General features: G+C 36.4%; 1 protein-coding gene across 5 annotated transcripts in view; it reads left to right on the top strand.

Annotated features, from left to right (window-relative positions):
- The window catches only part of DDX50 (DExD-box helicase 50), a 28,718-nt gene extending 10,024 nt beyond the window's left edge, over positions 1 to 18,694 (top strand). For 2 of the 5 annotated variants that reach the window (XM_079794344.1, XM_079794345.1), the window contains 9 exons: positions 322 to 467; positions 3,399 to 3,548; positions 8,760 to 8,921; positions 9,382 to 9,501; positions 10,199 to 10,272; positions 10,497 to 10,656; positions 12,911 to 13,045; positions 14,699 to 14,743; positions 16,745 to 18,693. In XM_079794344.1, the coding sequence (XP_079650470.1) occupies positions 322 to 467; positions 3,399 to 3,548; positions 8,760 to 8,921; positions 9,382 to 9,501; positions 10,199 to 10,272; positions 10,497 to 10,656; positions 12,911 to 13,045; positions 14,699 to 14,743; positions 16,745 to 17,023 (1,271 nt within the window). In that variant the 3' untranslated portion in view covers positions 17,024 to 18,693. Of the gene's footprint in view, positions 1 to 321; positions 468 to 3,398; positions 3,549 to 8,759; positions 8,922 to 9,381; positions 9,502 to 10,198; positions 10,273 to 10,496; positions 10,657 to 12,910; positions 13,046 to 14,698; positions 14,744 to 15,636 lie in introns of all 5 variants that reach the window. The other 3 variants (XR_013814798.1, XM_079794343.1, XM_079794346.1) reach the window with 3 other exon arrangements.
- Positions 18,695 to 22,829: the final 4,135 nt, after the last annotated feature.

Here is a 22,829-nt window from a genome sequence, read left to right as displayed (position 1 = left end):
ACAGTAGCTTACTTTAACTATTTTCTTAGCTTTCTATGCTTTCCTCTGTGTATTATTTTTTATAGATAGTTAGATTTACTAAATCAATTTATTGATTTCTTTGCGCATTCTTCCTTCTTAAATTCTCACCTTCCTTCTGGTTTTCTTCATAGTTTCCCCTAGTTTTGAAAGTTGAAAGTTTGAATAATTGCAATGAAGTTTGTATATTCAAAATTCATCCCTTTTTGAATATTTCACTATTTCTTTGAAGTTTGGGGGGATTTTTAAGAGCTTACTGCATCATGGGGTATTAAGAAAGCATTTGAATTCTTTTTGTTTAAGATTCTGAAGACAATCCTCAAACTTTACTTTTTTCTGCAACTTGCCCACAGTGGGTATACAAAGTTGCAAAAAAATACATGAAATCCAGATATGAACAGGTTGACCTTGTTGGAAAAATGACTCAAAAGGCTGCAACTACTGTGGAAGTAAGTAGCTTTCCAGCATGATAGATTTTAACTTTTAGTTGGTATTTTGAAATTTGTTGAAGCTAAACTTAAGTTTTGGGTACCACTTTAAGCCAAATCTCTTTTTTGCCCTTAGTCAATAAGATACTTATGTAATTCTATGTCTGTGACTGAGGAGCAGAATAGAAAAAATGGGGGAAAAGTATCAGCAGGCAAATTCCAGGAGATTTAAACAAGCAGCCATTGAGACAGTTAATAAGTGTGTCGAATATGACAGAGGAGGCGATTCATATCAATTTAAAAAGAATAGTGCTGGGATAATTTATTAAAGTTTAGGTGAAAAAAAGTTAGATCCTCATCTAATATCATATACCAAAAATTTTTCCAAAAGATTTTTTAAAAATTAAGGCATAAAATTATTTAAAGCACATGTAGATGAACAATTACTTGATTTTAGGAAAAGGAAGGGTTTTCTAAACATAAAGTCAGAAGAATATATCATAAAGAAAAAGGTTGATAATTTTGACTTAATGAAAATTTAAACCAATAGTATGTTTTTTTGAAAAGGAATTAAAGGTAATATTTGCATGGTTTATTATAGTCAGGTACGTACTACATATATAAATTTTTCATTTAATAGATGTACATATATGTGGAAGTAGATAAAAATAGGCTAAATGAACAATAATGTAATCTGTAAATACAATGTAATGGTTAAAAAGAATGAATTTGAGTGATACAAACCAAATTACAAAGTGATATGTACAGATTCGTAATATTAAAAAATAAAACAAAAAATGCTACATTCTTTAGGTATTTATGTAAATGTACAAAGATAAGTTGGAAGGATAAACATCAAGTTAATAATGACTTCTTCTAGGAAAGAGGACTTTTATAGTATGGGATGGTCAGAGGAAGCTTTGTATATTTTGTAATGGCTGGAAATTTTACAATAAGAATGGAAAATGTATCAGTGAAAATTTACTAAGGATGTTTTCAAACATACATGAAAATTGGGTAATATAAGGGATTTGATATACCTATCACCATGTTTTAAGAAGTGATTTTTTTTGTAGCCTGATAAGTCTTTCTTCATCCCTACATTTGAAGCAATCTAGTTATCATTTCATCTCCTTGTAATTTAATATATTTTTTTAAAGATAAGGGCTCTTTAAAAAACAACCACCCAGAAAACTACAGTTTTTATCACAGAAGAAGAAAACAATACTTCTTTAATACCATTAATATCTAGTGTCCACATTACCCTACTTGTCTTTTTTTTTTTTTAATAGTTTGAGTCTCGATCTAAATAAGATCTTTACATTGCCCTGGTTTGTATGTCTTAAATCTTTTGTAATCTGTAGATTTCCTCTGTCCCTTTTATTTAATATCCTTGCAATATTTTTTTGAAAAGAACTGAACAATTGTCTTACAAGTTTCCCACAGTCTCAATTTTGCTGATTTGCAACCCTGTAGTGTTATTTAACATGTTCCTCTGCCTTCATTTTCCCTGTGAATTAATGGTTAGGTTGTGAGATTTGATCAGATTCAGGTTGTTTTCTTCGTTTTTTTGAGAGTGGGGGAAGCACTTTGTTGTAGGTAGTACAAATGATTCTTAGTTTTCTTCTGTGTGCTCTTTATTTTCCAGGTGTTCTATAATTTATATATGTTACATGTTAAAAACAATTTTATTGAGGTATATGTTAAAATGCACAGATTTAAAATGTACAAATAGTTTACATTTTTTAACATGAAAATTTATAAACACAACAAAAAGTTAAATTTCACAGTGGACACCCATATACTCACCAACTGCTGGAGTCTGTCATTAACATCTATGTGTGCTTTGTCACTTATCTACCCATCCCTGTATCCATTTTGTTTTTTGATGCATTTCAAAATGCAGAAATCAGTATATTTCCTCTTAAGTATTTTATTTTATTTATTTATTTATTTTTTAAATATATTTTATTGATTTTTTACAGAGAGGAAGGGAGAGGGATAGAGAGTTAGAAACATAGATGAGAGAGAAACATCGATCAGCTGCCTCCTGCACACTCCCCACTGGGGATGTGCCTGCAACCAAGGTACATGCCCTTGACTGGAATCGAACCTGGGACCCTTCAGTCCACAGGCCGACGCTCTATCCATTGAGCCAAACCGGTTTCGGCATCCTCTTAAGTATTTTAGCTAGAGCTCAATATTTATAAATTTTTTATTGAGACAAAATTGTAATAACTAAATTTAATCCTGTAAAGTGTGCAATTCAATATCATTTAGTATTTTGTATAAATGTAATCATATAATATGTGACTTTTTGTGTGTTTAGCTTCTGTCACAGCATGTTTCTGAGATTCACCCATATAATATTTACAGTTTTTAAAAATAAGATTTACATGCAAAAAATTGCAAACATTTAAACATATATTTGTTAGTTTTGCCCAGTTCATACAGGTGCATAAATCCCTATCAAAATATAGAATATTACCATCATCCCACGAACTTCCCTCATGCTTCTACCCAGTCAGTCTCCCATACTTAGGCAACCACTGTCGTGATTTTTTTCTACTGTAGGTTAGTTTTGTTTGTTTTAGAACAGCATATAAATGGAATCATAATGTCTATACTCTTTTTTTCTAAAAGGCTTCATTCTCCCAGCATATGTTTTGAGATTTATCCATAATGTTGGATGTGTCAGTAGTTGGTTTCTCTCTAAGTTGGTTTCTTTTAATTACTGAATAGTATTCCATTGTATAAAATATACTACAATTTGTTTATCCTTTTACCTATTGATTGCCATTTGTATATTGTTTTTAAATGGGATTGAGGAGAATCATTGTCTTATTGTCTCCCAGGAAGGCCAATTCTTGAACAGATAGGAAGAAAAATGTACAAGAGAAATCTTTTCTACTAATTTTAATGAAACATATTTGGCATTTTCTTTCCTCAAAGCATTTGGCCATCCAATGCCATTGGTCTCAGAGGCCAGCAGTTATTGGAGATGTCCTTCAAGTCTACAGTGGGTCTGAAGGGAGGGCTATTATTTTCTGTGAGACCAAAAAGAATGTAACTGAAATGGCCATGAATCCGCACATAAAACAGGTAAGTCTTTTTTCATGATTTCTCTAATTGAGATTACATGGGTGAATCACTCCACAAAAATTCATATTGTCATTTGTGGCCCAAGTTTGATAGTCATTTTAAAATATATTTTTTTATTGATTTCAGAGAGGGAGGGTGGGGGAAAGAGAGCTAGAAACATCAAATATAAGAGAGACTTATTGATCGGCTGCCTCCTGCACACCCCCTTCTAGGGATCAAATCCTCAACCAAGGCATGTCCCACAACTGGGAATCAAACCATGACCTCCTGGTTCATAGGTCAGCGCTTAACCACTGACTCACACTGGCCAGGCTTAATAGTCATTTTTAGAATTGGGTCTAATTCAGAAAGAAGTTGTAGTCAGGCTCAAATGATCTGGTAAATTAGGATAGAATTCTACCCATTTTCACCAGGTTTTCTAAAGATTTTGCAGATGTGAGCTTGAAAATATAGAGGTAGATGCCCAGCTGGCATGGCTCAGTGGTAGAGCGTGGATCTATGAACCAGGAGGTCACAGTTCGATTCCCAGTCAGGGCACATGCTTGGGTTGCAGGCTTGATCCCCAGTGTGGGGTGTGCAGGAGGCTGCTGATCAAGGATTCTCTCTCATCATTGATGTTTCTCTCTCTCTCCCTCTCCCTTCCTCTGAAATAAATAAAAATATATATAAAAAAGTAAATATAGAGGTAGAAATATAGTGAGTTTCTATGGGTATGAGTGGGTAACATTTTAGAGTTGTGTTGTAAAATGAATCACAAATACTTAATGAATGAATCAATACTAAGTCCATGTCTTTTTTCTTTTAACTTTTTTTTGTAAGCCTCATCCGAGGATATATTTCCATTGATTTTCGAGAGAGTAGAAGAGAGAGGGAAAGACAGAGAAATATTGATGTGAGAGAAACACATTGATTGGTTGCCTCCTGCACGTGCCCTGTTCGCAGGCCAATGCTCTATCCACTGAGCCAAACCCGCTAGGGCTTTCTTTAACTTTTAAAAACCTATGTATATTTATTGTTTTCAGAGAGGAAGGGAGAGGGAAAGAGAAAGAAAGAAATATCAATGATGAGATAGAATGATTGATCAGCTGCCTCCTGCATGTCCCCTGGGCATGTGCCCTGACTAAGAATCGAACCATGACTGTCTGGTTCATAGGTTGGTGTTCAGCCACTGAGCCACACCGGCTGGGCTTAACTTTTTATTATAGAAAATTTCAAACATGTACAAAAGTCAACAGTCTAATGAATCCCTATGTACTCATTCTCCAGTTGTAACAGTTATCTTATTTCACAAATTCTACTCATTTCTTGCTCCTAAATTATTTTCATGCAAACCCTAGAAAACATATGTCCATGTATATTTGGGTATGTGTCTCTAAAAGAAAAGGATTATTTTTAAAAACCCACAATGCTATTATTATTTTGTTATTGTTAATCCTCACCCAAGGATATTTTTTCATCATTTTTTAAAAAATATATATTTTATTGATTTTTTACAGAGAGGAAGAGAGAGGGATAGAGAGAAACATCGATGAGAGAGAAACATCGATCAGCTGCCTCTTGCACATCCCCTACTGGGGATGTGCCCGCAACCAAGGTACATGCCCTTGACTGGAATCGAACCTGGGACCTTTCAGTCCACAGGCCGACGCTCTATCCACTGAGCCAAACCGGTTTCGGCTTTTCATCAATTTTTAGAGAGAGTGGGAGGGAAGGAGGAAAGGGAAAGGTAAGGTAGGGAGGGAGGGAAGGAAAAAGGGGGGGGGTGGAGAGATAGAAAGAAAGATCTATGTGAAAGAGACATTGATTGGTTGCTTCCTACACATGGATTGAACCTGCAACCCAGGTACGTGCTCTTGACTGGAAATCGAACCCTGGACCCTTCAGTGCAGGGGCCGACACTCTTAACCATTTAGCAACACCAACCAATGGCACAATTGGTTGGTGATAAATTAACAATAATTAATACCTTGAAATATCAATTAGTGTTCAGGTTCTCAATTGCCTCATAAGTGCTTTTCTTTTCTTTAAATAGTTTTTTTTTTGAATCTGAATCCAGATAAGATTCTTACATTGTGTGTTTCCATTAAGTATCTTTAATATATAAGTCAAAGTTCGATTCTGGTCAGGGCACATGCCCCAGGGTTGCTGCCTCGATATCAGTAGGGGGCATGGAGGAAGAAGCCAATCAATGATTCTCTCTTATCATTGCTGTTTCTGTCTCTCTCTCCCTTCCTCTGAAATCAATAACAAAAAAAGAGAAAGAAACCAAGTTTCCATAAATAATCTAGTGTATTGCTTCCATGTGGTATCATTTAACATGTTTTTCTGTCTTCTGTATTTCTTGAAAATTCAGGTTGTTTTTTTAGAGAGAACTATTTCATTGGTGTATACTTTCATCAGGAGGTGTGTAAAATGTCTAGTGCTTTCTCTTTTTGTGACAACATCCATCGGTAATCTTGCCGTCAATCCTTATATCATGGTCTCTTTAGTCATGTTTTTGTCTGTGACTAGTTATCTAGTAGATCCTGAAGAAAGACTCAAGGAGACAATATTGCCTATTGATAGCTTGTTTATAACGGTATACCTGGAAATAAATTTGGCCGAATATATAATGATTGGTTTGCATTTTCTTTGGTATCTTAAATATTTTTTATTTTTTGAATAAAGCATACTAAAAAAGTCTGATGCCAGTCAGACTTTTTTTCCCCTTATGAGTGATTTTGGTCTTTTGCCTAAACACAAAAGACTTTTTTCTTTAAAAGTCAGTAGTTATACTAGAATATATTTTGGTATTGCTCTTGGTCACTTTTTCTGGGTACACAATCAATGTACATGTGTAATTTGTAGTTCCGAATTCTAATTTTTTGGTGTTTGGTTTGATTGCTTTGGAGTTTTTCTTTAGGGACTCTTGTTGGCATTGGCTCTTCTTTTCTCTCTCCTTTGTCACTTTATCTCAAATTCTTTTCATCTTTATTTTCAAAACTTCCCATTTTTAAGGCATCATCTATCGTGTTTAGTTAGTCTTGTGTTCCTTCTAATGTAGTCTTCGTTTGTGAAAAGTCTTACTATCTTTTAAAAAATATATATTTTTATTGATTTGGGAGAGGGAGAGAAAGATAGTAACATCAGTGATGAGAGAGAGTCATTGATTGGCTGCCTCCTGCACACCCCACAACCTGGAGCCTTCAACCTGGAGCCCACAATCTGGGCATGTGCCCTGACTGGAAATCAAACCGTGACCTCCTGGTTCATAGGTCAACGCTCAACCACTGAGCCATGCCAACCGGGCGCGTGCGCTCTCTCTCTCTCTCTCTCTCTCTCTCTCTCTCTCTCTCTCTCTCTCCTTTTAATCCTCACCCGAGGATATGCCGAGAGAGGGGAGGAGGAGAGAGAGAGAAATAACGTCAATGTGAGACAGAAACATCGACCTGACCAGGAATCAAACCCACAACCTAGGCATTTGTCCTGGCTGGGAATTGAACCCGCCACATTTTGGTGTATGGGACAATGCTCCAACCAACTGAGCCACACCAGCCAGGGCATAGTTATAAACTAAAATTTTAATAGTGGCTAAGAATACTAGGAAATTTATACCAGTAATCTAGGAAAATTATTTGTAGCAAAGTGGTAGGTAAATATATAAATAGGTTCAACTTCAGTAAAAATTACCTAAATGTAAATTGAAATAACATTGTGAAGTCATTTTTGCCTATTACATTCACAAGGATTATAATGATTCATAGTAAACAGGGTAGGTAGGGTATGAGGAAATAAATACTCAGAATGTTGAAGAGTAAATGGGTACAACCTCTTTTGTTAAATGTTCATAATTTTTGACCCAGAAATACAGTTTCTAGATATATATATATCCTTCTGAAATATACATATAATGAGGTATCCAGTGATATAAGTACAATGTTGTTCACTAGCATTGTTTCTGAAGGTGAAGATTTGGATACGACCCAAATGTTCATCAGTAGAATATTGCTAAAATAAATGATACCACATCCATATGAAGAAATCATATATATAGTTTTTAAAAATTAAGTAAGGCCCTGGCCAGTGTGTTTCAGTTGGTTAGGTGTTGTCCTATCTACTAGGAGATCCCTGGTCCAGGGCACAGGCCTGGGTTGTGGGCTCAATCCCAGATGGGAGGCATGCAAGAGGCAGCTGATCAATGTTGCACTCTCACATCAGTGTTTCTCTGTCTCTCTAAAAAATCACTGCCCTAGATGGTTTAGATCAGCAGTCACCAACCGGTGGTCCACAAGGTCCAAAAGGTTGGTGACCACTGGTCTAGATAGAGCGTTGGCCTGCAGACTGAAGAGTCCTGGGTTCGATTCCAGTAAAGGGCACATTCCCGGGCTGTGGGCTTGATCCCCAGTAGGGGGCGTGCAGGAGGCAGCCAATAAATGATTCTCTCTCATCATTGATGTTTCTAGCTCTCTTTCCATCTCCCTTCCTCTCTGAAATCAATAAATATGTATGTGTATATACATAGATATTAAAAAATAAGTCACTAAATTCTAAAAAATAAAAATAAAAAATTGAGTTATAGATGTGGAAAAATGGCTAATAATTTATAAAGCAGGTTACAAAACAGTACATAAATATAATTATAGTATGGTCCCTTATTTTTAAGTAAGTACTTAAAATTACAGTACATGCTAATATATGTGAGAAGTGTGTGTGTGTGTGTATTTGTGTGTTTGTTTTTTATTAATCCTCACCCGAGGATATTTTCCCATGGATTTTTAGAGAGAGTGGAAGGGAGAGGGAGAGAAAGAGAGAGAAAAACATTGGTGTGAGACAGACACATGGATTGGTTGCCTCCTACACATGCCCCGAACCAGGGCTAGGGATCAAGCCTGCAACCAAAGTATGTGCCCTTGACTGGAATCGAACCCAGAACTCTTCAGTCCACGGTCCAATGCTCTATCCACTGAGCCAAACCGACTAGGGCAGTGTGTGTATTTAAAAAAAAATTTCCGGAGGAATATTCACCTAACTACTAGCAGTGAATTACTAAGAGGAGGATTTTAAGGAAAGGTTTTCAGTAATGGTTTTTTGAACAATAAACATGCATTACAGTGATCAGAAAATAAGATAAAGAAACAACAACAAAAAAAAAGAGCACAGAATGTATGGTGTTAGGGTGCTATCAATTGTAAGTATGAATTGTACACTTACTTTTCCCCTTTTTCCTAATAGAATGCCCAGTGTTTACATGGGGACATTGCACAGTCACAAAGAGAAATTACACTGAAAGGCTTCAGAGAAGGTAGTTTTAAAGTTTTGGTGGCGACCAATGTGGCTGCCCGTGGTTTGGACATTCCTGAGGTTGACTTGGTGATTCAGAGTTCTCCTCCACAGGTAGGAAATGAGATTGGATTTGGGGAAAAGAACAGTTGTATAAATTGACTTTTTGTGTGTGTGGGAAATTTTGCTTTTGGATATAAAAAATGTTATCTGTTCTTGTCACTGTGGTGTTAAATTGACTAGAATCCGATGTCTTTGCAAATTGCTAACTTCATTATTTGGATGTGAAGCATGGATTTATAGAGGGAATTATTAAAAAGTTGCCATTAAAGAGTCCTTGGATGGGGTAGATAAGGTTTTATTTTGCTTATTTTAAAAAAAATTTTAGATAAGGTTTAAGATCATATCCCCCGTGTCCCAAAATTCTGCATAAAATTTTTTTGGGATTTTGGAAAAAGTGACAGGATTGAGTTATTATTGGTAGTAGTAGTTTTGTTATTAGCATTATTATTTGGATGTTGAAATGACTGTGTAACTTGCTAGGTTTTAAAAAAGTATTACCTCTTATTTTTAGGATGTTGAGTCCTATATTCATCGCTCCGGACGCACAGGTAGAGCTGGCCGGACAGGAATTTGCATATGTTTTTATCAACCAAGAGAAAGAGGTCAACTAAGATATGTGGAACAAAAAGCAGTAAGTAGAGTTAATTTATTTCAGGCTTATTATCTGAAAAGAGTTCTTTTTACATTTGTTCTCACAAATAGATCTTTATAACTTTTCTCAGTTTAAGCTGCATTTGGATGTGAAGCATGTGGAGAGCTAAATATATATTAGCTGCAATTCTTTGTTTTCATATATGTGTTATTGTGAAGACAGAAAATCTGACTCTCATTTTTCCCTTGAATTTCTCCCTTGATACTAAAATCAGAAGTGCATTATGATTTCAGTACCTCTTAGTGTCCAGCATTGTAATGGTGACTATGACATTGTCTTGGTGTAATTGTTAAGATTATATTGAATAATTATGGATTTTTTGTGGTATTTCATATTTTTTTATTTTTATGATGTGTTTCTATACACTAATATACTTTGTAAAATTAGATAGGGTAATAAGAAAAAGATTCATAGTTGTAAACAGCATCATTTTCCTTTTTTTGAATCAGCTTAAGTTTGCAAGTGAAATTCCATGTTTGTAACTAAGGGGCAATTCAGAAAATCTCTTTTCTTTTTCTAGATTTTGTAATTGGTGATTTATTTGAAAAAGCAGATCTTTTGATCTGCTAGGGCTTGGAAATCTCGTCCAAGAAGTGGAAATTCAAAAAGCTATATTAATTTAGAAATTAATTGTAAAGACTTCCATTTTTCTTTAATGTAATTCTTTCATTTTCAGGGAATTACTTTTAAACGTGTAGGTGTTCCTTCTACAATGGATTTAGTTAAATCTAAAAGCATGGATGCCATCAGGTATGCTTTCTGACCTTGCTGAATAATTTTTTCTTTTGTGTTAGGCTATTCATCTTTAAGCTCTGCTAGTTCAAAAATCAGAAAATTTAATCACCAGTTTTACCAGCAGATACTTAGTTATATTAAAATACAAAAACGTTGCTCTTTCTTTTCCCATTCATTCTCTTATCTTTAATTTTTTCCCTTTGCCTTGACCAAGAAAATTTGCTATTTTTAAACTATAGGTCCCTGGCTTCGGTTTCTTATGCTGCTGTTGACTTTTTCCGACCATCAGCTCAGAGACTGATAGAAGAGAAAGGGGCGGTGGATGCGTTGGCTGCAGCATTAGCCCATATCTCCGGTGCATCGAGTTTTGAACCACGATCTTTGATTACCTCTGATAAGGTAGAAACCTGTAAGAAAATGTATGTGCTTGAGAAAAGGTTAAAATTGAACCATAGCTAGCTGTCTATCTGGAAAGAAATACAGGAAATTTTCACTTTGCATGACACTTTGTTAACTGAAACTTGCAAACCAAAACCTGTTCATTTTTTAAATTGCCATGGAACTATGTAAATCGAGAAGTAGTCTGTGAAGTTAACATAGTACCATGCAAATTAAGGATTGCATGTATATATGGATGGTGTGTGTGTGTGAGACGTCATCTAATCTGGCCCCCTGCCATGTCCATATCAGATATCTAAACAAACCACACCAGAATTATTAGTTGCAAGTAGTTCACTTACATCGTGATGTAAGTGAGGGGAGTTCCTGGGTGAGGGGACCCATCAAAAAAGAGCTCTCTGATGTCTGGGTGAAGAGAGAGACAGAGTTGGTGGGAGAGGGAAACAAAAGGCGTAGGGGAGGTAAACGTGCATGTGACTTACTTGATGTAGCAAGTGGGTACAGCTGGGTCATCTGATGGTTTCCACTTGGCAGGTGCTAATGGTTTAGCCAAATGTCATTTTGCGAGAGTGACTTAATTGTCCAACTCTATACCTCCCTTCCCCCTCTTTCTTCCTATCCCTCCCCTATATATATATCTTTTTTATAAAAATTAGGTTCCGATTAGAGTTTATATGTTTTTTTTGTTAGTTTGTTTTTGTTTTTTAAATATATATTTTATTGATTTTTTACAGAGAGGAAGGGAGAGGGATAGAGAGTTAGAAACATCGATGATAGAGAAACATCGATCAGCTGCCTCTTGCACACCTCCTACTGGGGATGTGCCCGCAAGCAAGGTACATGCCCATGACCGGAATCGAACCTGGGTCCTTTCAGTCCGCAGGCCGACGCTCTATCCACTGAGCCAAACCAGTTAGGGCAGAGTTTATATGTTATATTTGGTTATTATGTCTCTCTTAATTTGGGACTGTTTGCCCATCATTTTTATTGATCTTTTAAAAGAGTAGGTCAGTTGTCTAGATAAAAGTCTAGAATATCTTAGAAACAGGGTGTTAGTAGTTTAAAATTTCTTTATAGGTTAATCAAATCCAAAGCCTTTACCACAAATGTCCTACAGGGTATCTTTCCCTTGCTACCTCTTTGGTCTCATCTCTTACCACTCTCCCCTTGCTTGTTTCAGTTTAGGGTGTAACCTACTTGCTGTTACTTAAACTTAAACCTACCCCTACACAAGGCCATTGTACTTACTTGCATTGTTTCAAATGTTCTTTCCTTTTAATAACCTTCACTTCATTCTGGTCTCTCCTCAAATATCACCTTAGTAGAGAGGTCTTTCTTGATCACCCTGAAATAGCTTGGTTTACCCTCTATTCCCTTGCTCTGCTTTACTTTTCTTTATGGTGCTTATTACTATCTGACATTCTGTATATTTTCTTATTTGTTTACTGTCTGTCGCATTCCATCAGCCCCGCTCTTCTCCCCCTACACTACAATGTAACCTCCATGAGAGAAAGGGCTATTTATTGCTGAATCTCTAACACCTAGTAGAGTCTTTGAAACACACACAGAGGGCACGGAAATATTTGTTAAATGAATGCCTCCATATATATTCTTCATGTTGATCCTTTTCCTATACAGTGAAATTTTACAGAACAAGTAAGTCTTGCCTATGTAATAGTCCCTACAAAGTTTAAAGAGTTTATAGCCTCTTATTTTTCTACTCCATGCAAACTTGGACTCTTTCAGAATTGACTTCCTTAATTCTTTACTACCTTTTCTCTGATGCTCTAGTTCAGGCGTCCTCAAACTACGTCCCGCGGGCCACATGCAGGTGTTTTTGCCGTTTTGTTTTTTTACTTCAAAATAAGATATGTGCAGTGTGCATAGGAATTTGTTCATAGTTTTTTTTTAAACTATAGTCCAGCCCTCCAACGGTCTGAGGGACAGTGAACTGGCCCCCTGTTTAAAAAGTTTGAGGACCCCTGCTCTAGTTTAATTATCTCTTAAAGCATGATGGTTAGAATTAAATTTGGTCTTCATCGCAATGCATAAGAGAATGGTACTATCAATGATCTGTAAACACTCATCTTCTATTAATACAGCTTCAAAGAAGTTATTTTTTTAGCAGTCATGTTATATTGTTGGCTCATAAGTTGGCATGTTTAAGTCATGAACTTCATTGAATTAGGACGTCATTGCTGCTGTTGCTGCTATTGCTTTTTCCATAAACATAGTGTAACTTTTATTCCTTAAGGGGTTTGTGACCATGACTCTGGAAAGCCCAGAAGAAATACAGGATGTCAGCTGTGCTTGGAAAGAACTTAACAGAAAACTGAGTAGTAATGCTGTGTCCCAAATTACCAGAATGTGCCTCCTAAAAGGAAATATGGTAGGCTTTTCTAGACAACTAAAAAGCTTAATCAACTACTGTAAATGTATATAAAGACCAGCAAGTTTTGTTCCTTCTTTCTTTTATTGAGGCCTAATGGGATGAATTAGTTTGTTTTGTTGTAAATTTTTGGGCAGTTATTTAAATAACCCATTACTCTAGAAAACTGTAAGTTATTCTTATTTTGACTACCTAATATCCAAATTATTTAAGTTTCTGCCCATATATACTTATTGTGTGGTGTGTGTTTATTTTCTAAGATGAAGTAACTTATGATTCCAATAGCCACAACTGTTATTTAGGAAATAGGCAATATTAATTTTTGAGTGGCCTGCTATTGGTTGTTTTTAAAAAATATATATTTTATTGATTTTTTACAGAGAGGAAGGGAGAGGGATAGAGAATTAGAAACATGGATTCAGCTGCCTCCTGCACACTCCCTACTGGGGTTGTGCCCACAACCAAGGTACATGCCCTTGACCGGAATCAAACCTGGGACCCTTCAGTCCGCAGGCCAATGCTCTATCCACTGAGCCAGACCAGTAATATTGATTGTTAATGTGGATAATGTAGTGCATTAAATATTTTAATACATTTATGAAATAGCAAAGTTAAAACCATCTGTAATCTTAGTGACTGATTTCTTCTAATGGTTTTGAGAAAAGATGTTATATTTATTCATCTAATTTTACTACAGAGCTTCATTTTAGTCTAGAATTTATTAACTTGAAGGTTTATTGGAAGTAATTATCAGAGTTTAATATTACTTACATTCAAAAAGGGTTTGTGGCAAGTATGAGACAAATATACACATTCAGAAAAAAAATGTGGAGGGGAGGGAAAATATAACAAGATCCTTAGGCTAAACTAGTTATTATACTTGAGTATTAAGTTAACTTTCAACTTAACTAGCAATCAAGACCAAGGAGGAAACATCTTGGGTTACATCATTCTCATTATCTGATAAACACTGCAGCTCCTTAGGAGAGAAACTTTCTGGCAATTAATTAATTAGCTAATTAATTAATCAATTAATCTTTGTTAATCCTTACCTGAGGATATTTTCTTCCATTGATTTTCAGAGAGGGTCAAGTTTATTTATTTATAGATTTCAAGGAAGGGAAGCAGGGAGGGAAAGCGGGGAGAGAGAGAGAACGATCATCGATGCAAGAGAGATACATCAATTATCTGCCTCCTACATGTGTCCTGACCAGGGCCTGGGATAGAACTTGCAACCCAGGTAGGTGCCCTTGACCAGGAGTCGAACCCAAGACCCTTTGGTGCTCGGACTGACGCTCTAACCATTTAGCACACTAGCCAGGGCTGGTACTAAATTTTGAAATGACTATCAGACAGGTCATTTTATAAAGGACATGGAACAGCATTATGGCGTCTACAAAATCTTTTCTAGAGAATGCGCTAGACTTTCAGTGGTAGTAGATTCTTATTAGATATTGTGTTTAGTTATTTTTCTGATTTAGAAAATAAAATAAGCAGGCATTATTATGTATTAGCTGTTTTAATCCTATAAGCAATCATGGGACACACCTAATCTTTTTGTTTTATCGAATATAGAGATTATTAGCAAGTATTAGCATATTAGGAAAAAAATCAACTCATGAATCTAAATAAATTGTTTCATTTTGTCTTTAGGGTGTTTGCTTTGATGTTCCCACAACTGAGTCAGAAAGGTTACAGGTATTTAAAAATTTTTATCTGTTCAATAGTTGAGTATGTTTCTCTATAAGATAAGGATTAAGAACATAGTTACAGTATATTTATCATGCCATAAGTCAATTAATAATTCCTTGCTATAAAATATCCATTCTGTATCATAATTTAAAACATTTTTTATAACTAATTTCAAACATATAAAAAATTAGAATTGCATAAAAATCCTCATGTACCCATCACTCAGCTTCAACAATTATCAACTTCTGGCTAATTTTGTCTCATGCCTACTTCCGTCCACTTCCCTACTCTCCTAGAATTTTGAAACAAATTTTATGTATTCTGTCATTTCAACCGCAAATATTTCCATATACTTAAATATTAAGGATACTTTTAAAAAAATAATCATAATGCCATAATTAAATCCCCAAAATAATAATTCCATGACACTGTCCAATTTGTGTTTAAATTTCCCCTATTATCTCCTAAATATTTTTTAATGTAAGGTCCATAAGGTTCATATATTGTAATTTGATGTTTCTTAACTCTCTTTTAATCTATAGGTTCTCCCTCTTTTGTCCTTTTAAAAAATTTCCTTGTATTTTATCTGTTGAAGAAAGTGAATGATTATAGTGTAGAATTTGTCTATTGCATCCCTGTGCATATTTATATACATACGTTGAAACAAGAGGGGATTGTTCTGTATTTTAAGTCTTTAAAAATTCAGAATGTACTGTGAATACATTTCTGTGTCAGCTATACGCTTATTTTTAATGGCTCCCTGGCATTTGGCCATGTGGGGTGTCCAACTTTTCTTAGTGTCCTATTTTCTGACATTTGGATTATTTCCCATAGTATATTGTTATAAACAATGTTGTTGTAGCTAACTCTTTATACATTGCTATGTTTATCTCTTTAAGATGAATTTTTAAAGATGACTGCTTGGCCAAATGGTTTGCACATTTTTAAGGCTTTGGTTATATATTACCACCAATGGTGTGTGTGGGTGTTTGTCTACTCACTCTTACCAACAGGTATTTTAATATTAACTTTCCTTGGTAATTTATGATCACAATGAAGAACAGTTAATGTTGCAGGATATGACATTGATGCTCTTATGAGCTGCTGATTTGTGTATGTTGAGTTGTTTATTCTAATACCAAATTGTTTCCACTGGCCACATTTTTCTAGTCCCTAGATGGTGCTTACACGTTTTTAATCTCCATCATCAGCTTCTTACTCCTTGCTTCTGTCAGTATACTTGCTGAAAGCAATGCACTACTTATTAATGGCCTAATTGTTTGATGCAGAGAAGACAGTGTGCTCTTTTAGAATGTATAAATTGAGAGTCTCAAAATAGGCCTGAGGATTTCTCCTAAGAGTAAAACTTGGGAACTTTAGTGAATGTGCTTTATAAAGAAATAAAGCACATTTATTTATAGATTTATTTATTTATAGATTTCAGAGAGAAAGGGAGAGGGAGAGATAGAAACATCAATGATGAGAGAATCATTGATCAACTGCCTCCTGCATGCCCCCTTCTGGGGATTGAGCCACAACACGGGCATGTGTCCTGACTGGGAATTTATGCTCAACCACTGAGCCACGCCAACTGGGCATGAATGTACTTTTATTTATTTATTTTTTTCAAATGCTTTTATTGATTTTTAGACTGAGAGGAAGGAAGAGGGACAGAGAGAAAGAAACATTGATGAGAGAGAAATATCATCGATGGGCTGCCTCCTGCATGGGGATCGAGCTTGCAACCCAGGCATGTGCTCTGACTGGGAGTCAAACTGGTGACCTCTTGGTTCCTGGGTTGTTGCTCAACCACTGAGCCACACCAGCCTGGCAAGTGCTTTTAATATGGTTTTTCCCCCTCTCGTTTTTAAGTTTGTACCATATACTTTGACTTTAAAGACCTTTAGTTAATAGATAATAGGCATGAAAAAAGAGTGTCCTATACTCATGTGCTTCCTTATGGATTCTAGTTTGCATTTATATTAATCCTGTAAATTCCCCCAACAGGCAGAGTGGCATGATTCAGACTGGATAATCTCAGTGCCAGCCAAGTTACCAGAAATCGAAGAATATTATGATGGAAACACATCTTCTAATTCCAGACAGAGGAGTGGCTGGTCAAGTGCCCGGTCAGGCCGGTCAGGTCGGTCAGGGGGTCGATCTGGTGGCCGGTCAGGTAGACAGAGTCAACAGGGGAGTCGGTCAGGAAGTCGACAAGATGGTCGAAGACGAAGTGGGAATAGAAATCAATCAAGAAGCGGGGGCCACAAACGGAGTTTTGACTGAGAATTTGATAGTTAATCTACCAGTGTGAGCTTACCTATTTCTGCCTAATCATGTACATTATCCACCAAAAATTAGGTCATCATAGTTGAGGTATGTGTCTGCTATTTACAAAGAAGTTGGTCGTATTTTTTTAAGAAATATTTCACAAGAATGGATGTAAACAAATCAACTTACCCAGTTACACCTTTGAATAATAAAACCTTTTATTGTCTCTTTTCATTATGCGTTAAGAATTTAATATTTTTTCTAAAACATGGCAGTCAAGTTAATCTTGTTTAAGGTTACTTGTATTTTACAAAATGAATTTTTAAAGATGACTTTTTAAAGATGTATCTGTGTTGTATCTGTATTCAGGTTATTCCTTCTATAGAACATGTAGTAGAAAATGAGAAATCCCTTTTACATTAAAGGGCTGTATAAACTGGTGACATGATTAGTTAGGTGTTGTATTTTAAATTAGGTGTAGTTAATTAAAAGGGTGTATAGAGAGTACACATTTAATAACTTATACAACATATATTGGTTGGAGTATCTACCATGTGCCCATCATAATACTAATCACTAGGGATATAGTATTAAACAAGGCATGGTCACTGTCCTCAAGGAACTTACAGTCTAAAGAATGAGATTAGCACCTAAGGCCTAAGATGAAGGTAAGTATGAAGGCTAAGGACCTGGTTGGGTTGTGCCTACCCAGTCTTGTAATTAGGAAGGCTTTTAGAAGAAATGGTGCCCAAAAGGAAAAGTAAAGCAAAGTATCAGTTGAGGTAGCCAGGTAAATGTGTATGGTGGGAAGAGGACTTTAGAAGGGAGAGGCTGTGCAGGAAGAATAGCATGCAGAAACCCAGAGGCTAAGAATAGCATGGTAAATCTGAGGACCTACAGTTAGCTCAGGTTTGTATGTGATGAGCAGAAGACAGGAATGGGAGAGAGAAGGTGTTAATACTTAACAGGGACCAGATTTTAAGAGACTGTGTGTGCCCTAGCTGGTTTGGCTCAGTAGATAGCCCGTCTGGTCAAGGGCACATGCCCAGGTTGTGGGCTCAACCCCTAGTGGAGGGCATGCAGGAGGAAGCTGATCAATGATTCTATCTCATCATTGATGTTTCTACCTTCCTTCTATCTGAAATCAATAAAAATATTTTTAAAAAATACACAAGAAAACCAGAGCTCATATTAAAATAAATAAATAAATAAATAAATAAATAAATAAATAAATAAATAAAAAGACTGTGCATTGTTAAGGAGTTCAAACATTCCCTTAAAGATGGTGGGAAACATTAAAAGATTTTGAGTAAGCTAACATGGTGAGATTTGTGTTTCAGAAAGTATACTGGCTACCCTGAGGAGATTGGATTGCAGAAGGTCTAGACTGGAGGCCAGGAGGCTTTTAAAGATGCTGTTAGAGCAGTGTTTTTTTTATTTTTTTTTAAATTTCTTTATTGATTAAGGTGTTACATATGTGTCCTTATTCCCCCATTATCCCTAGAGCAATGATTTTTTTAACCGGTGAGCTGCAGCACAATACCTGACTATTCAGTCAGGAGCACTGACCTCTTTTCCCTTAACCCTTTTAGTGCCAGCCTCTTAGGCCTGGTATACGTGAAAAATGCCACGGCTTTTTTGACGAATTTGTACATTTGTACTAAGAAATTTATAGTAAGCTTAATACTTATTTGTTGAAGCTAGTTTTTTTTACATACACTCTTAATACTTTCAGGTATGATAAAAAAGTTCATTTATGTTGTTATCTCTTCTATAAATTTATGAAAAAAAAGTAAATTTTAAAATTTATTAAAAAATTTAAACTTTTACATTCAGATAAGAAAATTTGTTCTTTAATATTTTTGACAGTATTAATTTTGTTAGCATTAGTTTCTACTACTATTTATTAGCTCACCAACAAATTTTTATGCTTTTGCCATTATTTTTTAAATACTAACATTGAATTTACTAAAATGTCCCACACACAATTTAACACGCGCACTTATGTTCAGGATAGCATGTACCATGAAGACCTTTTTCACATTTACCACACACTGTACGGCTGCTTCTTCGCTTCCCTCTCCCTGTTTCACACCTTTTGCTGCACACACAACAGTCCTTCTCCTTTTTTCAAGTAATTGTGAGCTCTGGATTTATACCCAAGATGATATAGGATCTCTATTTCTAAGTGCAAGAGTACTAACTAGTACTTAAGTCAGAATGTGTTGTACATGTATACTGTCCCAGGCACTATGTCTGGGGTACAACGGTGAATAAGGAGTGCCGAGTACCTGCCCTCAGGAGCTCAAAATCTAGTGACATAGTTGGACACATAAACTTAGAGCTAGTCTGGCCAGTGTGGCTCAGTGTTTAGTGTCGACCTATGAACCAGGGGGTCATGGTTCGATTCCCAATCAGGTCACATGCCAGGGTTGCAGACTTGATTCCCAGTAAGTGGTGTTCAGGGGGTAGCCGATCAATGATTCTCTCTCATCATTGATGATTCCATCTCCCTCTCTGAAATCAATAAAAATATATTTAAAAAGAAAGGTAAGTATATAGATGAATGCCAGCAGGATGGAGATGTATTTAAGGCATCCACTTGCTAAAGGCTGGCTTCCCTAGTAACAGGGAAAGTGAGGCAGGTCCTAAAAAGATTCAATCATAGCTTTCCATATCTTCTGGAAGAAGGAGCAGGCAGGGCAAATTCTTCACCAGATTCTTGGCCTTGGGCTTCATTCAGCCACTTACCTTACTCTGCTCCTTCCTCATAGAGCCCAGAACGTCATGGTGCCACTTTTTGGCCATTCAGAGCCTCCAGTTTGGTACTCTGTGCACAGCTATTTGAATTTGAATCAGTTGCCCTGATCTTCAGTTTTTGAATTAGTAAAAAATGTTTTATTACCTTCGGCATTAGACATTTGAATAACAAATTCACATTTGTTTATTTTAATTTTTATTGACTTTATTGGGGTGATATTGGTTAATAAAATTATCTGTTTTTAGGTGTACAATTCTATTACATCATCTTTTATGGTATGGTGTGTTCACCACCCAAAGTCTCCTTTCGGCACCATTTATCCCCCTGTAACAAATTCACATTTAGATAGGAATGTCTGAGAGTCGCCTCCTCTCACATTTTGCTTTGTATATTTTGGGGTAGTGCTTAATAAGTTTTAAAAACAATATTTTTTATATTAGTAATATATATCCATTGTTGAAAATTTGAAAAAATAGAGAAAATAAAAACCACTTACAATCACATCACTCAGAGATAATTACTGCAAACATTTTTGTTGTGTAGAGTTGAATTCACTATGTGTGCATGTATGTATACATACTTTTTGAAACAAATCCTTTCCATAATTTCATGAAAATGTATCATCTACATCAGAGGACACTAGTCTGCTGCAGTCAGTATTCAAGCAGAACTTCGCATTTTCTATAAGATGTATATTAAACTCATATCTTCTACTTATTAAATTTTATGCTGATAAGTAGATTCTATATAGTAATTTGGCCACCTATGAGCCAAAAAGAGCCTTTTGCTTTTTTCCTCTTATAATTTTGGCCTTGTGCAGGTATGTTACAAAGGATTTTCCTTACTTTATAAGCTTTGACAGCAATTCATTTAGCAGTGTTCTGGGCTCTTCTCTCGTTGAACATCTGTTGGTAATAAAAATGTCTTATACTATTTCTAGTGGTATCATACATAGCAGTATCCCATAGTTTTGTGGTTTATCAACCAGACTGTGGTTTATCAGCTTGAGGCAGGGAATGGTCCTTCACATATGTACTCTAACGTTTGCGTACAATGCTGACATCCTAGATGTTAAGCATTTTGTTATTCAGTTGGTTGACTACATTCATGTTTGCTCCCCCTTTTCTCACACCTAATGCCAGGATGATTGATTGAATTGCTTTTCTGCCTGGCATATAGCTAAAATTTATTTCACCCGACAATGCCATTTTAATGGTCAACATTTAATCGCTTCTCGGCCTTTTGGCTAAGATCAAGTGTAGTATCTGTTCTTATCAGTTTAATGGTCAACATTTGGTGATAGGCTGCTATGTGTCAGGCGCTGTCTGAAGGCTCCTGGCTCAAGGATATCACAGAATATAAATTACATAAATTTATTTGTTAAAAAATTGAGACTCTGAAACATGAAATAATAGTTTATGTGAAACATGAAATTTTTCCTTTAAGCTGTCATTTAAAAAGTACAATTAAAATAACTATGACATGCAGAAATAAAATTTCCAGCATTTTCCTGTCACAAAATGGTTACATTTTGAATTTTCTAGCCACCTTCACACATCTATGAGTTTTAATAGCTTTCATTTATTGTGCTGTATTTGCCAAACACTTTTCATTCATTATCTTAATTTTCTCCACCTATGAGGTAGGTTTTGTTATTTCATGTGTGAGAAAATCAGGTAGTGTCCAAAATCATTGAGCAAATATAGTGCAGGTTTTCAAAGCCATGCATGATTTCAACCCTTTTTTTTTTTTTTATTTCAACCCATTTTTTAAAAATATGTTTTTATTGATTCCAGAGAGGAAGGGAGAGGGGGAGAGAGAAACATCAATGATGAGAATCTTTGATCAGCTGCTTCCGATTGATCACTGAAGCAGTGCAAGTACAGCAGGGAGGCGGGGCTTATTGGGGATCGAGCCCGCAACCCCGGGCATGTGCCCTGACCCGGAATTGAACCTGGGTCCCTTCAGTCCGCAGGCAGACACTCTATCCACTGAGCCAAACTAGCCAGGGTTTCAATCCATTTTTAAAAATGATTTTATGATGACTTAGCTCCCAATTCTTTGGATCACTAGTTCTTCAGCGGAAGTTTAGGAAGTTTGTTGACCAGACCCTATTGAATCTTAGTTCTAAACCAGGCTTGTGAGTCTGGGCGTTTACTTTCAGAGTTAACAAAATGATCAAGAATATACGTTTTGCCCTCGCCAGTGTGGCTCGGAGCATTGTCAGGTACACCAAAAGGTGGCAGGTTCCATTCCTGGTCAGGGCACATACCCAGGTTGTGGCTATCCCGGTTGGGCGGTATGGGAGGCAAACAATTAATGTTTCTATCAAAATCAATTAAAAGAATAGACGTCTTGCTAAGCTGTTCATGAAAGGATTTTGCAAACTCGAGCAATCTAAAGTAGTGAAGAGCCCTGGCCGGTTGGCTCAGTGGATAGAGGGTCAGCCTGTGGACTGAAAGGTCCCGGGTTAGATTCAGGTCAGGGGCACATGCTCAGGTTGCAGGAGGCAGCCTATCAATGATTCTCATCATTGATGTCTCTCTCTCTCCCTCTCCCTTCCTCTCTGAAATCAATAAAAATATATTTTAAAAAGTATATTAAAGCCCTACCTGGTTTGGCTCAGTGGATAGAGCTTCCGCCTGCAGACTGAAGAGTCCTGAGTTCGATTCCAGTCAAGGGCACATGCCCAGGTTGTGGGCTTGACCCCCAGTAGGGGTTGTGCAGGAGGCAGCAGATCAATGATTCTCTCTCATCGATGTTTTAATCTCTCCCCTCTCCCTTCCTCTCTGAAATCAATAAAAATATATTTTAAAAATATATATTTAAAAAAAACACAAAGCCAACCTTTGTGCTCCTTCCAGTTCTAGCCTACAGTAGGTACCTCCTAGTCTAGGTGCTGCAAGCAATCAATTCCACACGCCCAGGCACTGAGCAGCTGGCGCCTGGAACCACCACGTGGGGCCCAGCCTCCCTGCTGTACTTGCAAGGCTTCAGTGATCGTGTTCTCCTTCCGGGGGAAACGCTTTGCCACCGGAAGTGACGACAGCTGGGTGGACC

Source organism: Cnephaeus nilssonii (assembly GCF_951640355.1).
Source record: "Cnephaeus nilssonii genome assembly, chromosome: 16".
In the NCBI taxonomy this organism is placed as follows: domain Eukaryota; kingdom Metazoa; phylum Chordata; class Mammalia; order Chiroptera; family Vespertilionidae; genus Cnephaeus; species Cnephaeus nilssonii.
This window is presented reverse-complemented; position numbering and strand designations above follow the sequence as displayed.